The sequence below is a fragment of the Sciurus vulgaris genome (assembly GCF_902686455.1).
Source record: "Sciurus vulgaris genome assembly, chromosome: 8".
Lineage (NCBI taxonomy): Eukaryota > Metazoa > Chordata > Mammalia > Rodentia > Sciuridae > Sciurus > Sciurus vulgaris.
The window spans coordinates 138,553,682-138,572,260 of record NC_136468.1 but is presented as its reverse complement, the minus strand read 5'-3'; the positions used below and the strand labels follow the sequence as shown (position 1 = coordinate 138,572,260).

Below are 18,579 nucleotides of genomic sequence, written 5' to 3'. Positions count from 1 at the left end.
CCTAGAGTGCAAAGCACAGTCCCCCATGACAAAGGATCACCCAGCCCCAAATATCAGCAGTGCCAATGTGGAGAAGCCCTGGTGTAAGAGGAAGACTGGTAAGCACACATGACAAGGGTTAAAATGGTGATGGTCTTGCTATATGGTCACATGGTCACGCTGATGAGGAAATGATGCTCACTGAAGAAAATGTTTCTGCAAAGAATGCACTGATCTTTGCCTTGGCTCCCAGGCCTCTGGCAGGGCAAAAAGACACCAGCCTCTGCCACAGAATCCAATTGACACCGTCCAGATTTACTGCCAGGTGACTGCCCATCCTGGTTTGCCCAGAGCCTCCTGGTCTTAGCCCTGAAAGTCTTGCAGCCGGGGACTGGGACCACTGGCTCACAACTCTCAGGCAGATCCAGCTGAGGTCACCTGCCACTGGCTTTCTACAACCAGGAAGTCCCACCTGCTCTGCTTCTCCGTGTCCAGCATCCTCTGCAGCTCTCGAACCCGACACTCAAACTGGGACTTCTCGTCGCCAAGGACGCTCCTCCAGGCCTCCCACTGGCGCTCCTTCTCCAGCAGCTCGTCATTCAGGGCCTCCAAATCCATGACCTGCTCCTCCAGCATCGTGCACGTGGTCTTCAGAGCCTCCATTGTCTGCAAATCACACCACCAAGTTGTGCCTTGCACCAAGCAAGGATTTCCTGGGGGTTACTCTGGTTGGATCAGTTTCAGAAAAGCACAAGTTCCTGACTATGGTCTGAAATATGGTTTGTACTTTTCCTTTACAGCCTGAGGGGCCTGGGTGGGAATGGAAGGAAAGCCAGTTGTGCTGCCATCTTAGAGCAGACCCCAAAGCCAGCCAGCATGGGGGGCAACTAAACTTAAAATCAAATAGCTCTTGCTGGCCTCCCCGAGCATCCAATTTTAATTTTAATCTTCTGTTTGTTTGTTCTTTTTAGTTATACATGACAGTAGAATATATTTTGACATATCATAGATACATGGAGTATAACTTCAAATATTTTATTTTTAATCTTTTAAAATCAAAATTACACACTTTTTAAAGTCATTTTTTAAATCTCAAAACCTCAGCAACAAGACAAGATTACAAAAGAGCCTGGGTACTGGACGAAACTTGTCTTGGAACTCTCCCTCCAAGCCCTCCTGAGTGTCCTCCAGGGACCTCAGGACCTTGCTGAGCCTCCTTACTTGCTTCTGGCTGGTGAGCTGCATCTCCCTCTCGGTGATCTCGCGGCGGAGATGGTCCACTTCACTCCGCAGCTGGACTATCTCATCGTTGGCACCAGACGCCTCATCAAGTTGTTTGGACAGGTAGAAGTTTTGGTTGTTGAGTTCAGCGTTGTCCTCAGTCAGCTGGTTCAGCTGCTCCTCCAGGTCTGTGATGACCTGAAAGGGAAAGGAATCCAGTTGTGCTCCAAGCGAGACGACTGAAGCAATGAACTGCTTCTACGGCTATCGATGGTTTCTGCACCTGTGTGACACTGGCAACCGATGCCCAGCTGTCTAACCATGAGGCCAGACCTCAACTCCCACACCCACCCAGTTCTAACAACACGCGGAGGGAGGACGAGGGAAGTCTCCGTTCCTCACTACCTCAGGGTTCATCTGGAAAATATGGCAAACGCAAATCAATCAAAAGTGGCTGCTGTACCGATGAGGCAAGCTGGCATGAGATCCAGTTAATATCAGGGGGACAAAAATACAAGGGAGGGCAAAATGCAAGCTGAGGAGAGAGGCATTGGCGAAGGGGTGGCGATCATCTGATTAGGCTGATAACCTAGACACCAGCTGTCAGATGCTGTCATCAGAAATGGCCAGAGTCACCGAAAGCAAGACCTAGCTCCTATACATGGAAGACTGACAGGGAAGGATACTCAGAGTTATCTGAATAATATCACAGGCAATGGGATTTAATTTCATGTAATCAAGAGGAAAAAAAAAAAAACTTAAGGGAAGCTTGGAATAATCCTGAAAATACAATATTGCACTATGGCATCGCTTCAGTGGATTTTACTCTCCAGTTTGCTCCCAGCCTATATGAAATTGTCATTTTATTGAGAGAGATTTAATCAGGTTTTGCTAAATTATTTCCCTGCTCAGTGGCAGAATGACTTCAATTCCAGTGCATTTAGTTTTCCTATTCTCTTTGCTGAGGTTTAGTATCAGTGCTTGTAGAGAGCTTTTATATAAAATACTTTAGAAGTTTAAGGGCCATTTTCCAATAATAGTTGGAATGAGGCATACAGGCTGTAAATTAAATTTTATGCAATGAAAAGAAGTAAATTAAAAGGAAACGTCTTTAGCGTATGGTTACTTACTTTATGAAATGTTACCACTGTTTCCATGACTAATTCTCTGTTTTAACCCCCTCTGATTATCAATTTAAAAAGAAAACAATCTTTCCAAGCACATAAAGTTAAAGAACATCAATTAAGGACACTTGTTCAATGTGGCTTGGGAAACACAGCTTTTCATTTTGCTAACTGAGCTGAGAGCCTCTGACGTAGGGACAGTGGTGCAGTAATTTGGTTTCTAATGTCAAAACCCATGTTGATCTTGATCTGAGGCAAACTGGGATAAAGACTGTCGGTCAGGTTCACAGGCGAGAACCTTCTTTAACAAGGAGAAAGACACGCACCTTTGTCTTTCCTAGCAGACAGTTACACCTTGGAGGGTCACTGCGTCACCCTTTCTGTGACACGTTCAACTGTCCCACAATCAGAGGCAGTGAACAAACAGCGGCCACATGTTCACCTGGCCCCTTTCTCTAGGACACTTTTGCTCCTGGGCTGTAAACGTCTCCACCAAGTCACTGTGCTTCCTTCTACCTTTTCCCCAAAGACAAACAGTGAGACTGTAGCAAACTGGCTGGCAGACGTGGAACCGGAACGAGCCACCCGAGCTTTGCTGCATGGAATCTCCATCTGTGACAGGGGAGTACATACTGGGCTTACTTCTCATGTTTTTATTGTTTGAATTTCCTTGTATACCACTGAACCTTAAGGTGTCCTATGAAATAAATATAAGGAATAAAAACTAACAACCAGGGGCTGAGGTTGTGGCACTTGCCTAGCTCGTATGAGGCACTGGGTTCGCTCCTCAGCACCACATAAATAACTACATAAATAAATAAAGATATTGTGTCCATCTACAACTTAAAAAAAAACTAATAACCAAAATGATGTTCAAATTTTCAAGCCTCTTGGGGAACAGACTATAGAAAAGAATATGGGGAAGAATATACAATTCTCACAGAAGAATACATAAATTTACTCACTGGTCAAAATCATGCTTAAGTCTTGGGGACACTCACTCTCTTTCTTTGATTCATGAAAAAAAATATAGTATATTATGTGCCCATTTCTGCCACCTCTTCTGTTTCTCCCAAAATTAGGGTATAAAGGGCTGAAGGAGAAACACATGGAAAAAGTCACGGCGGTGTGGAGGTTTTCACTTGCACTTCAGTTGCAGGGGGACCATGGCGTAGAAAGGACCCTTCTATTTCCCTGTCGTCTCCCAGTTTTCAATGGGTTTTATGCCTCTGATTGGTATTTCCAGCTTATGATTGCTGGTTCTGTATTTGGTCGTTGTCCCGATTTTGCCCAGTTGACAATATGAGGATTCTGAATCCATGTCAAGCTCTTGTGCCGAGATGTAAAGCATTTTAACTCAGGGGGACTTTTTACGCATTCTGTCTGCCCACATCATAGCACATTAGCTTGCAGACCTGTTTCAAGGGGCTGGAGTTGTAGTTAGTGTTAGACACATCTATACATGCATATTAGCGAGTTTACAGACACAGCTGACTTGAAACACAGGCAGTAAATTAATGGTCCCAGTGGTTAAAAAGGAAAAGTATAACAGGCAATCTTTACAGCTGTCCTTTGAAGTAGGTATTATTTTACCCCCATTTTATACGTGGGGAAATTGGGGCAACTGGGAAGCGAGGTGACTTGCCCAGTGACACGCTGAGAGTAGGTAAGGAAGCCAGATTCAAAGTCAGCACTCAAACTCAGAACCTCTGCTCTTATCCCTACATCATGCTGCTTTTCTCAAACAGGGAGAGAGCTATTTATTCCATTTTATTTTTTAGACCTTTGAAACTTGAAATGATAGAATAGATACATCGACCACTCAGGGTAACCCTTCTTGCTTTTGAACCAGAACTCTTAGGTATGTTTCATGGCCATGAGCATGCTCTCTCTATACCAAGGGGAAGTGATCTATTTATTGACAGACTTAGGTTATGAGTCTGCTAACCTCTGGGCCCCAAGGATAGAGGGTAAAAAGACTAACTATAAGGCTGATGCCATCTCAGCAGTAAAGACGAGGGAGATAGCTTTGTAACACAGCCGAACTTCCTTATGTGCTATTTTTGCAGATAAGAAACCTTGATGCTGTTTTCTGAGAGAGAACAGAGATATAAAGAATTATCTGCTCTGTGTCCAATTTTTTTAAGAATAAAAATCTCTGTCTGGGGTTATCTGTTGGTTTCAAGGCTGTTGTGCAGGCCTCATGGTCCTGAGAAGGAGATGTTGACCCCTCATACCTAACTAGGAGATCTGGAGAGGTAAGCTGGCAGGTGAATGTCCACTGGCCCCTTGGGGTGAAGAAACCAGGCAAATAATGAGCATCAGGCTAAAACCACATAGGACTGCAATCCTATTTTAATGCCTCGTTCTTTCCTGAAGGCAGCTATTTGCATGTTATTTATTTTTAATCTTATAGCTGACAGATTGATTCATAATTAAAGCTGTGTCATATGCTTGCCCACCAACTCCCCTCTAAAACAGACTTAGGTAGGGCTTTAGGTGCCAGATTGAATCAAATCCTTTTTTAAAATCCCTTCAAAATAGAGCAATGGTCTGAGCTGGAAAATCTTATTGCTCCCAGCTTGTTGAAAGCTGCTCACTGGGTGCGCCTATCAATTGGGTTATTATGGGAAGGAGTTCTCGCCAGAAACAAAGATGACATTTCCTAGCAGGGACAATTTTGGACAGCACCAAAAAGAAAGGAACATCCATCACCCTCTCCCAAAACGTCTTTAAAGGGGCCTTGAACTTGCAAAAGTATCACTGAACCTGCTACTGCGGCTGAATGTGGCTCTAAAGCAGGGGTTTTCAAGCTTTTTAAAGTGGTAGAGCCATTTTCCAAGTTAGAGGCTATAAGCCCACGATAATAAAGCAAGAGTAGCCAACAATGCTCAGTGCTTCCATGGACTAGGTCTTGTGCAAGCGCTTTGCACATCTCATCTCATTTAATCACTACAGGAAACCTACAAGGGAGGTATTATTACTAAACCTTGTGACGCAGTGTTTTCTAAATCTTACTGTTTCTGAAACTTAAATGTACACTGGAACTAAGGAGCCCTCTCTCTTCCTTCACCCCAAAAACAGTTATTAAATTGATTCTGTATCAGATAAGCAGTGGCATATTACAACTGAGTATAGACAATGTTATCCCCATTTTACAGACAAAGAAATGGAAGCTTGGAAGGATAATGTCGCGTAGGTCACCAGGAGGCCAGTTGAGCTCAGTGCCTGACTCCAAAGTACATGGCTTGGACCATGAAGTCACCCAGCTGCTCAAGCTGACCTGTGGGTGGGGGCCACTTTCTCAGGTTCTCCCCCCAACTTGGGAAAGTCCCCCAGACGCTTCTCCATAGAACACCAGAGGTATGTGAAGCAATGATTAGAAGCCACTGCTTAAGGAAGAACAAATGTGAAGAGTCCACACATTATGTAAGTAGAGCAGACACTGAATTCATCTACATCCCGGCATATCTCATTAAAGATGAACATCCAACTGTTAAAATGGGGGCAATGTGGATTACAAAAGGCTAACAGGGAACCCTTTAAGAGTGTTGGGTATGTTCACTGTTTTGATTATTTTGACTTCATAGGTACATCTAAATTATAACACTCACTTGGTTGGTTGTACACCAATTATACCTTCACAAAGCTCTAATTCCTTTTAATTTCTTATTCTAAAAGACTCAAAGAAGAGAAAAGAGAATTTCAGATAAATGGAACAAGATTGCTGATGAATAATACATTTTAAAACCATCCAAGTTTCAGGAAAACTTAGTAATAGAAAAGAACCACTGTCATAAAATTATCTATATTCTATTCAGTGATCATTCATGAAAGTGTATGTAATATAAGCAAATAACTCTGGTGTGAAACTAAGAAACCAAGACAACAAGAAACTAAGAACTAGGCAGAAGGGAAGAGAATACAGAACAGAATCCACCAACTCCTTAAGGAAAACATAAGGGATGGAGAAATCAACAGGCATTTTAAGGCAGGTCTACCTCAATCCAAGCATCAAAACTGCAAACACCAACCAAAAATTTGTCTGCCAAACAGAGGCACATCGAATGACCTAGCAATTCCACTCCTGGGTATAAGCCACCAAAGACCTGTACAGGAATATTTTCTGAACAGCTCTATGCATCCTGGAAACAACCTGAAATGTCCATCAACAAGAGAACCAGTAAACAAACTACAGAGCTCTATTCATACATTGCAGATACTACAGTAAAGGAAAAGAACAAACTACTGACAGAGGCAACAACATGAAGGAACCTTACAGACAATTTAAACAACAACAACACAACTATTAAGTCCAAAAGAGCACATTCTGTCTGATTTCATTTACACAAAGTTCAAATATAGGCAAAACTAACCTATATGGTATCAGAGATCAAAATAGCAATAACGCTTTGGGCAAAGGATGCCAGTAAGAAGTGAGTACCTGAGAAGGGCTTCTAGGGGAAACAGCTGCATTTTTTATTTATTTATTTTTTTTTTTAATTTTTTAGGTACTGGGGATTAAACCCAGGGTTTTCCCAAATATTCAGTCCTTTTTATTTCTCATTTTGAGACAGGGCCTCACTAAGTTACTGAGGCTGGCCTTGAACTTGCAATCCTCCTGCTTCAGTCTCCCGATTTGCTGGGATTACAGGTGTGTACCACAGCAGCCAGCTCAACATCCTGCATCTTGATCTGTACTACAGATACACAGTTGTTTATAGGTGTAAAAATCTCGCTAAGCTGTACACTTTAGAATTAGTGTACTTTATGCACTTCACTATATGCATTTTGTATCCAATTTACCTAAATTAAGAAAAAAACACAAACTGTCAGGACTTAATGTCCCAGTTACAGTAGCTAACGAGGAAATAAGAGCTCATTATAAAAACATAAAATATGTATGGAGGGGGGTGTTCCTGGAAATTCACATATGCAAAGAGTACAAACTAGGACAATATCACTGAGGACTAAGAAGGTAATAAAGTGGGAACAGACCAAAGAAAAGAGATGGGAGCACAAATAAGGGCAACATTCCCATCTTCTGAAAGAGCCTATTTTTGTCCTTCATTTTGATCAGAAATAGACTCTGCATTTCCATTGACTCTACCCTATTATGTAACCTATGAATGATGCTTATCTTCTAATAGAATTTCTTCTCCCTATATAAGTAACTTTGCACAAAGGGCCCTAGGTCTTGAATTTGCATGTTAGGAAGTCAGTCTGGGTCTGTTAGGAAGTCAGTAGGTCTAGGTGCACAGGAGAACTAGCTGGTCTTCACCCTCAGCAAGCGCAGCAGGCTAGAGAAGCCTTGTGGACACAACTGTCCCTGGCATTCAGAGTCTCTGGCCTGGGCTGGCCCTAGATGCTTCCACACTGCGGGGGGAGGAGGAGGGGTCGCCCTGGAGTTTCTGCTGCGGCTGCTGAGGTCTGGTGGTAGTTCCACAGTGAGAATTATTCTGACCATCCCAGTTATCCTTCTCCCCCAAACATGAAGAATGGTCTGGTTTTGATTTTTTTTTTTTTAAACTGTAGAACTCTGAGAAACTAGTTATTTGAGGCTCAAAAACTCCAAATAAATTTGACTGCATTATCTACTTTGTGTTGCAAGTTCGTATCAAAACTCAGTCACTGATATTATAGAGAGATGTCCCCTTTTCCTTCTCTGTTTTAGTGTTATAGTATTTTAGTCATCTTTGGTTAATTAATACTCACAGTACAGCTGTTACGAAGGGCATCAAATTTGCGCTGGATTTCATCTCTATGCGCCTAAAAGGTAAGAAGTTGATTATAAATTTTTCATATGGCAAAATGCAACTGTACATGCTATGGGTCAAATACAGAGAACAGCAATTTGCCTGGAAAGCCAAGAGACTGTTGCAGTAGCCCCAGCATCTGTTCCATGAGGAACTCATGAATCAAGTCGTTCCCCACATCAGAAATAAGTTACAGGAATATACAAGCTATGTTAATAACAATAGACCATTGAGACCGCACATGCACACCCTGTAGAGATATGGTTTACATTCCTATGAACACCCAAGGATTTCTGGAAGGGAAGAAAGCAATAAAGGATGTAGTTTGGACTCTCCTTCGTTTGCCGTTCTCCCCATTTTGAAACAATGAATAGCTTTCCCTCTTCCCTGCAAACAACTCCTCCCCAGCCTTCTAAACACACACACACACACACACACACACACAGAGAGAGACAGAGACATGCAGACATAAGACAATTGCCAGGAAAAAGTAGAAACTTTTTTTTTTTTTTTTAAATCAAAAGCTGCTGAGATTCAGAACATCTCACGTTGATCTTAAAGTAAATAAACAGGCATTCTCTGAAGCAAAGCTGCTCCAAAGCAAAAGTATTATTCACTTGAGTTGACAAAAAATCTTGAGTGCATGCTGTATGCCTAACAGTGAGGTAGGGTTAGGAACATGGGGCCTACGCCTTCATTCTGGTGAGGGGAGACAGGAAATAAGATAAGCACATGATTGCAGACTGGGACAAATGCCTTGAAGGAAACAAAAAGGGATCAGTAAAAAAAAAAAAAAAAAAAAAAAATAGAGTAGATGGGAACTTAGGTGAGGTAGCCAAGGAGCCAAGGAGGGCTTCTCTGAGGAAGTGACATTTACCTTGAAACCTACAGGAAGAGGAGTCAACCTTGCAAAATACAGGGGAGGATAGAGTGCACAGCACTGGACTTTTCCTAAGGCGAGAAAGGGTTTGATGTACCTGGTGAGAAAAGTGCAGAGTGGCCACGGGTGTGTGTGTGTGTGTGTGTGTGTGTGTGTGTGTGTGTGTGTGAACTTCAGACTGCAACCCATGGAAAGCAAGCATGGAAAGTTGTTTTTTTGGTTTGCTATATCCAATGAAATAAACAGAACGGAAGAATCAGAATGTGCCCTGGGTAGTAAAGGTGAGCGCTGTCTTAATACGCTTTTGTTTAGACACCGTGACCCATCAGCTTTAACTGGCTATCGGTTATTAAGGTCTATCACTATTGCACACAGCAGTCAGGAAAAGTTTGTCCATTAAACCAGGTCACGTTCACATCTAAAACCACTATAGAATGCATCTGAATGCTTTAAAATCAATGAAATACAACACAGAGTTGGCCCTCTATCTGTGGGTTCTGCACCCACAGAACCAGTCATAGACAGGAAATATTTGGGGAAAAAAAACTTGCTTCTTTACTAAATATATATATTTTTTCTTGTCATTATTCCCTAAACACTATACTATAACAAGGAATTACACAGTGCTTACACTGTATTAGGTATTGTGAGTAATCTATATTTAAAGTCCATGAGAAGACGCACATGGATTCTATGCAAATACTAAGCCACTTCATATAAGGAACTTGAGCATCTGCAGATTTTGGTTTATGTGTGTGTTGAAGGGTCCTGTTAAACCCTCCCCCCATACCAAGAGATGACTGTATACACTCCCAACTAAAAGGCTTTACAGACGGCTTGTGGGTAGAGGCAAGAGAGGAATCAAAGACATCCTTGAGAGACGAGGTAGGTTATGGTGAGCTATGAAAGCCCGAAGAATTACCCAGTTTCAGGCAGAGGTAAAAGTGCTCCTTCCCTTAAGACAAAAAAAAAAAAAAAAAAAAAAAAAAAAAAGCTCTCCATAAGACGATCTTAAGATAACTCAAGAAGTTTAGATCCACGATGTTTTCTCTAATATGCATATTTCACATAAATTAAGCTTGTAATAGGAGATTAGACACTTTAGAAGTAAAGATCAGTAAAACTGAAGACAGCAATAGAAAGTATCCCAAATGAAGCATAGAAAAAAAGACTTAAACGAGTAGAGCATTGGTGAGCTGTGAGACAACTTTGAGAGGCCTAATATGCACATAATTAGAGTCTCTGAAGGAGTATATAGGTGAGACAGAAAAAATATTTGAATAATGGTCACAAATTTTCCTAAGTTGATAAATACCATCAACCCACAGATGAAAAAAGGTCAATGAACCATAAGCACACACAAAAAAAAAAAAAAAAGAAGAAAATTAACCTAAAGTACATCATGACCAAACTGCTTAAAACCAATAAAGGAGAAAAATCTTTAAAAAGTCAGAAAAAAAGACCTGTTACATATAGAGAAACAAAGACAAGACAGATCTATCATAAAAGATGGTGTATGGGTGGAGGGACTAGAAGACAATATAGAAGACAGTATAGCAAAATCTTTTAAGTACTCATAGGAAAATACAAAAACTATCAACCTAGAATTCTATACCCAGCAAAAAAAAAAAAAAAAAAAAAAAAATCTTTCAAAAAATGAAGGTGAAATAAAGGCTTTCTCAGATACACCAGAGCTGAAAGAATTTGTTACCAGCAGACTTACACTATGTTAAAGGAAGTATTTTGGTTGGAAGGAAAATGACAACCAGACGTTTGGACCTACACAAAAGAACGAAGAGCACTGGATAAATGGTAAAAACAAAACAAAGAAAAAACAGATTCATTAAGAAGTTAAAATTAACTTCCCAAATAATTTGCCCATGTTTTTAGTGGACTAATTAAATAAATCACAATTTTTCAAAAAAATTTTTCCAGGGCTGGGAATATAGCTCAGTTGGTAGAGTACTTGCCTCGCAAGCACAAGGCCCTGGGTTCAAATTCTCAGCACTGCAAAAAAAAAAAAAAATTTTCCATCAGATTTTTGCTGAATGCTATAGTCTAGATACTGAATGTCCCCCAAAGACCCATGTGTTAAGGTTTAGTCCCTAAGGGGGTACTATCAGAAGGTTCGGTTGTGCTTTAGAGGGTAGGGCCCAACAGAAGGAAGACCCTTACATCCTGGGGGCAAGCCCTTGAAAGGGACTGGGGACCCTGCCCTCATTGGCTTCCTCCATTTTTGCTCTCTGCTTGTGAGTTGAGCTGTGTTACCCCACCATGTACCCCTGTCACGTGCTGACTTGCCACAGGCCCAAACGAAAAGAATCCATCAGTCATGGACTGGAACGGCCAAAACTGTGAGCCAAAATAAGCTTTTTCTCTTTACAAGTTAATTATCTCAACATTTTGTTAGTGGTAAATAGCTCACTTAACTTTCCAGCAACAAAGAGAGACTTATTAGTTTGATAGGATGAGAATGACATTTATCCAACGTAAGCACAGGGCCATCCGCACTATTGCTGAAATCTCATTTGCAATCAATGACATAAGCAGCCTGGCCCCAAGGACTACCCAATCCCCACCCCCAACCCAGTGCATTCCAAGATCACCCAGGACAAAGGCAAGGATCCTTCCTAGAGGAAGCATAAGCCCTTATGTTAATAACGTTAATAAACTTTAGGTTAGGGGGTCAACAAATCTTTTCTTTAAAAGGACCACATAGTAAATATTTTGGGTTTGCAAGCTGTTTGGTTAGCTCAAAGCTGAACTCATAGAGCAAAAGCAGCCATAGACAATATGTAAATGGATGTGGCTAGGTTCCAATAAAACTTTATTTACAGAAAACAGGTGGTGACAGAATGAATGTGGTCATTAACTGTACTTTGCCAACAGCTGCTCTAAAGGACTATTTAGTGTGAAATGTTTCAAAGACATGAGAAGAAATGAGAAAGAAATGAGAAGCTAAGGGTGAAATCAACTCCTTCAAAGTATAAACAGTGATCATAAAAAAAAGTTCACTGGCCTATACAAGGAGACAAAAACCCTGTTCCACTTTCTTAATATTTCTACTTTCTTATTACTAGCAAAGTTTCCAAATAACACTGCACCATTAAAAACTCATTTAACTATTCCATTGGAGTCCAAAATTTCAATCACTAATAAGGATTCATTTCCATTAAAATGAATCATTATGGCCTCTGGATCCTTTCAACACATCAAATAGCATTTACTTCTGAAAGTAAAATGTAATAAACTACAGTCACTATGACTCTTGAATTATTATTGATTGTGAAACATAAAGACTGAATGAAAAACTGACCCCGCTGTGGATGCTAGAAATATTATGAGCACTAAACTGTTGACTTGATCTGAGTAAGAAAATAGTTAAGAAATAAATGATTCAAGTGTCTTTAAAATAAATTGTGTAAAAAAAAAAAATACAAAGGTCACAAAATAAAATATACAAGGTCAGTAAAATACATAAGATAAGCTTGGATTCTCTCAATGAAATATATGAATGCTAGTGGGTATTAGGTGCTACAGGAAATATTTACATACTTAAAAATTACTGAGGACCCCTGAGAATGCAAATGTTGACAGTAAAAATAAAATAAAAATAAAAAAAGCCAAATGATCTTATTATTATTACAAAAATGGTCTGACCTTGAGAAACACTAGGGATCCACAAACCCAGCTGACAATCACCCACCTAGGAGATGGGTGGCCTCAAGGTAGACTGAGCAAGACTGCAGCTGGCCTTGCCTGAGGACCACAGACGCTCGCTTTTGGGAGTTTTTATATGGAAAGTTACAAGAGGAAGAAAATAAAGGAAATTATAATGAGGCCATGACGAGAGGAAAGACTTGCAGAACTGAGGAAAGGAAACCAGCCTTTGGATGCCTAACCACACACTGGGGTCCATGGTCAGCATTCTAGAACCCTCAGGCTTCTGCACAATCCATCCCCTTCCTGGTGGGCAGGCACCTAGCGGGAATGTCACCTTCCATGCCCCAGATTTCATCTTGACTATCATGCTGATGGCTTGCTAATTAAATACAGGGCTTGATAATTATGTAAAAGAATGAGAGTGTGCACTGATTGATGATTTTAAGGAATCAAAAAGGATGACTTTGGGATCCTGTAATCCTGCTATGCAAGAAGAGATTCTTTCCATTAGTGTCTCTGGCTTAGGACTCTTGATTATTCATCTAGGTGCTTGACTGAATCAGTAAAAGAACATGGGGGAAGACGCACAAAGCATGTCCCTCAGGCCTTGCTGTTCACAAAGCACATGCCATGGACCAGGCTGTCCCATCTCGAGTAACATGTCACATCACACATCTGTGCACTGTAAAAGGTGCAGACTCAAATTCTCTTCCCTACACAAAGGGATCACATGGAGTCTTAAATACCAAGTCCAGATCAAAACAAAAACAAAAAACTCTTTTCTACCAGTAGGTAATAAAGTATCTTTAAAAGCACATTTCTGTTTAAATTTGACTCTTTGTTGGTTTCTACCTTGATTCAATCTCAGCTTTTAATAGCCAATTTCAGTGCAAATGCAATTAACAGGATGGATAAAGTGAGAGTGGGAAGAAAGCAAGCATTAGGAAGGCCAACCTCAGCCTGCCAGCTGCCCCTGCCAATCTTCTCCAGGGGAGAGCTTCCATTTAACTGTGCTCCGCCTAATCTGGCCCAGGGGTGGAGGCCAAACAAGGTAACTGCTCCTTCCCAGGCTAGGAGATGGATGCCTCTTAAAATTAAACAATAATAGCCCATTTGACCATTCCCTTTTATTGATAAAACATCATGCTGTGGAGCCCACAAAACTCCTAGGAGATCATTTGAGATCCAGGCTGATTTCGTTTGATTGATGTCTGTGCTGGGTCTGAATGTGGGCCTCAAACAATAGGAAAGTATTGCACTTGTGACCACTTTCTTTTTCTATTGGAAAATATACTCTTCAGAACAAAAACAACCAAGCCACGTGCTCCCATATGCCAGGTGTATGGGACATATCAAGAAGAAGGAAGGGGTAATGCCCACAGCCTCAGAACTGAACTAAAGCACCTGATGTGAGGTTTGGGTGTCCATAGGACAGGTATACAAGCAAGGCACTTCTGCCATCATTTTAAACAAGTCTGGTTTCCACAGCACCTTCATCTGCAAGAGCAATAGAGCCCTAGTTTTTAGACCTCAGGAGGTTTTTTTTTTTTTTTTTTTTTTTTTAAGAAGATGCTTTGAGGCAGTGATCTCATCTGACTAAATTAAGTCGTGACTTGCTGCTGTGCTAGGCTTCTAGCAGCCATTAGACACAGTACATTCCAACCAGCAGCAAGACAGGATTTAAAGGACTAATTTCCCCACAGATAAACAGCAGTGACACATGCTCTATTTTATATCTTCCTCCTCCTTTCAGACAGGGGCAGGATAAGATACACAGCCACCACCTGCCCTCCCAATTCCCACAGAGCAGAAAGATAAACTGTCCTTCTCAGCTGCTCCAAAGGAAAAGGACTTGAGGAATTGCTGGCCAATCCCCTGGAGAGAAGAGCTAAAGACAGCACTGGGCAAGTAGCAAGTGCTCATTAAACAATCGCTGACGTTTCTCCCTCTCGCTTTCAGAGCTTGGGTGTTTGTACGGGGGGAAACATCAATAAACAAAGCATTAAACAACAGCGGTTCACATTTAGGTGCTCCCTCTAGCAGCTAAGAAATGCTGTCTGGCTCTGCCTCTCCACCCACCTGCCCAGCAAGGGCCCAGGCTTCTCTGCATGCACTGTCGTACATCACTTTCATTTTTAGCTCTACTTTGCTTTTCCATGCACTTATTTTCTCTTTGCCTTTTCATTCTTCTTGTGTCCTGTTTTACTGTTTTATATCTTGCCAAACTGTTTTTGATCCATTTTAAAACAAAGCAGAATACACAAAGAGCTTTCATTGACTATTTTTTCCCAAGCTAAATATTGGGCACACATGGCATCACTGAGTGAGGTCCTCATACAGATAATGGAATTTAAAGTCTCTACTGATATCCAGAGTTGGTACGAGTCTTGGATAATCTAGGCCGCACAAGTATTTTCTTTCATGTAAGCTTTTGTGTTCCTGATTAGTCCCATAAGGACTCTGGCACTAAACGATCACATTTTCAATTTGGTTCAAAGACTGGGATCCCCAAACCCAATAATAGGAGCTAACTTCTAAGAATAAAACTGGTTTAAAGACACACACACATCTTACTTTCAAACAAGGTAATCATAAAGCACTACATGTACATGCATAACCCCACTCAGAGATGTCTAGAGATATTAGCTGATGGAGGTAAGGCCAGCATCCAAGTCCAATCAGAATGAACAAGGTATCCATTTAGAAAACACTGAACCCAATCAGCAGCATTATGCCCTGCCCACAGAAGAGGGCACCCTGACCAGAAGGCACTAAAGTGCCCATCTGCCTAGCAGGTACAGAATGCTACTATGAGAAATGTGCGTGGTTGATATTAGCCATTAAAACTCATTCAGCTTTCTCCAGGTTCACCAAGCAGCCTTCTAAGGGTAATGGGGTTCTCTCTTTTTTTTTTTTTGCAGTGCTGGGGATTGAACCCAGGGCCTTACACTTGCAAGGCAAGCACTCTACCAACTGAGCTATATCCCCAGCCCAGTAATGGGGTTTTCTAAGTAGATACCCCTAAAGGGGAAAGAAAACAGGAAGACTGGCCACCCAGAATGCCCTAGTTAACTTGGCAGTTGTGTCACTCTCTCTAAATTGTTGATGAGTTGGCATTTTACTTTTAGGACTCTTGCAAGTTTTGTTAGCCTGGGTCAGTCCCTGTAAGAATGATCAACTGTGGGAAAATGACTTCCAGAAAGACTTCCAGAAAGAACCAAGTTCTAAATTCAGTGAAGCCCCTCCAAGTTCTACCTCCTGAGAACAAAATCAGGCTGAGTAAATCAGTCTCAGAAAGAATAGGGAAGACAGGTTCCTTTTAGAGAAAGAATCTCTGACTTGGAAGACTTTCCCGTCCAGCTCATGCCAGAGGTATACAAAGGATATGAAGCAGAATCTCCAGCTTTAAAAAAAAGGAACATCAATGAGTTTAAACAAAACAAAAAATAGAAATATGGTAGAAAGACTACTGTAAGATATAAGATCATCATCATCATCATCATCATTATGATTATTATTTTAATGACTATTAAAAACTAATACAGAAGACCCAAGTAAATAGACTGGCTGAAACTGAAATTTATAACATAATGATGATTGTTTTAAAAAGATGGAAGAAACATAGAAAAAAGAAGGAATTTTTCAAGGTACTAAGAAAAGCTCAAATATTACCAGTCAAGCTAATATACCAATTCCAACACAGGAAAAGTCTACGTGAGCCAATTTTCTGCCTGTTGACGATCTCTCTGGATGGCTTGTGCCCTCTTGGAGGCTCCAAAAGTAAGCAAAGGTCCTCAGGGCGCACTCCTCCCAGCCCAGGCCCTCTGAGCCTCAGGACCTACCGTGAGAGCCTGGATCTCCTCTTCTGCTTCCGCTGTCGTCTCCTCCAGCTCTGTCTTGGCCTGGCGAAGCTGGCTCTCCAGGGCAGCCCGGGCAGCCTGCAGGGCCGTCAGCTGGGACTCGCGCTCCTGCAGGGACAGCTGTAGCTCCGTGAGCTGGCGCTTCAGCTCCAGTTTCTGCTCCTCGTGCTCCAGGCTGACCTGAGAGGGCCAGACAAAGAGAAAGTGAAGAACCTACCTGCTGCTCAACCTGCAGCTTAACCCTGCACTTGGAACCATCTTCTCAGCACTCACTAGGGGCAGAGAAATGCAAGAAAATGGGTCTGACTTCCAGGCATTTCAGAGATTAACAGGACTAAGAACATACGGGAGGATATACAGCTGGCCCTCCAGGTCCATGGCTTCTGCCTGAATTCAACCAACCGTGGATTGAAAACATTTGGAGAAAAATATATTGCATATTTACTGAATGTGTACAGACCGGTCATTACTCCCTAAATAAAACAGTGTAGCAATTATTTACGCAGCATTTGCATTATACTAGGTATTTCTAAGCAATCTAGAGATGATTAAAAGTATAGAGGAGGATACATGTAGGTTCTACACAAATGCTATTGCATTTTAAGGCACCTGAGCAGCTGCAGAGTTTGGTGTCACTGAGGAGTCTGGGAACAAATGCCCTGAGGAAACCAAGGCTATATAAACTAACCATCCTCTACAAGCAAGAATCTCATGAAACTTATGACCATTATTCTTACTGGATACACTTAAAAGGTAAAGGGATACAAATAGCATCATATTCGTAACAGGGGAGCCTTTACAATTAGAATGCAAATGGAACAGCAAGTGAACTGTTATTTATCGCAACTGAGTTCTTGCTCTGATTTGTACTCCTTAGATGCCCCTCGTTCATTTCACATTATGAGGTGACCATTCTTCTCTCCATCTGCTTATCCATCCACCGCCCTACTCTACATTTCGTCCATGCAATTGCTGAAATGTATCCAGCAGTTTCTGCGTAAAAAGGAACATGAAGATGAAAGACAGTCTCTGCCTTCAAGCTGGGGAGAAAATAAAATCCAACCACTCCCACATATTGTGGTCAATACGACAATCAAGACAGGTGGGGACTTGATGGGAGCAGAACAGAGAAGTAGCGGGGCAAACTCTGAATCTGAATACAAGAGTTGAACGAGCAGATAAGAGGTATGGAAAATTCCAGATAGGGGAAGCAAGACACTCAAACATATAGAGGTCAATGAGATCACAGCGCTTCTATTGACCTAATAAACGCTGGCAAGGTTGTCCTAGGGACCAACACCAAGTAAATAAGAGACGCCTTCAGGGAACTGACAGTCGAAGGGCCCTGCCAAGAGAAACCCAGGTGATGACCTCAGCACACCAGGCTGTACGGTCACAGAGGAGCCATCCTGCTGAGAAGGCTCCCCATCAATGGCATCCAAGTGTAAAGGTCTACAGAGAAGGAGGACTTACAAAACCTTACCAACAGGATCTAGTGGTCAATTGAGATGGGTCAGTGAACAAAGGACAGAGGGGAGTCAAAGCTGTCTCCTGCACTTCTGGACAGGTATACTGCAGAGTGAGACCACTGGCTACAACAGGGAAGAGGAGAGAAGAGCCAGTGTGAGGAGAAAGGTAAGAGATTGGTCTTCGGGTGTTGAACTTGAGCTCCCTGGGAGACGATCAAGGAGAGATATCTAATGTCCCTACAACAACGGGTCAGAAAGTCATGAGAAAGGCCTGGCTGTAATCCAGATCTGGGGCTCCTTAGCAAACCAGCAGGAAAATCATGCTCTAAGGTTTCTCTAGTGATGATGACAACAACGATGCTGTGACAGCAGCCAACAGTGCTTACAATGTACTGGGTACTATATAAACTCACTGCGCCTCATAAAAACCCAATAAGGGAGAGATGCTATTACCTCCACTTACAGATAAGCAGACGGTGGCAGTGAGAGATCAGACCACTGGACAAATGACACATAGCCAAAAATGGCAGGGGTAGCATTTGAACTCAGGAACTCTGGCTCAAGTCCATGCTAGCGAAGACTGTGCCTTCCTGTCTTATTAGAATTCCAGCAGTCAGAGCAGGCTGT

At 41.8% G+C, this 18,579-nt stretch overlaps 1 protein-coding gene across 11 annotated transcripts in view; it reads right to left on the bottom strand.

Annotated features, from left to right (window-relative positions):
• CIT (citron rho-interacting serine/threonine kinase) overlaps window positions 1-18,579 on the bottom strand; it is a 156,460-nt gene that overhangs the window by 36,667 nt on the left and 101,214 nt on the right. For 10 of the 11 annotated variants that reach the window (XM_079151227.1, XM_079151230.1, XM_079151232.1 and 7 more), the window contains 4 exons: window positions 16,466-16,663; window positions 8,040-8,093; window positions 1,201-1,398; window positions 452-645 (listed from right to left, as the gene is read on the bottom strand). In XM_079151227.1, the coding sequence (XP_079007353.1) occupies window positions 452-645; window positions 1,201-1,398; window positions 8,040-8,093; window positions 16,466-16,663 (644 nt within the window). The remainder of the gene's footprint in view (window positions 1-451; window positions 646-1,200; window positions 1,399-8,039; window positions 8,094-16,465; window positions 16,664-18,579) is intronic. The other variant, XM_079151233.1, reaches the window with a different exon arrangement.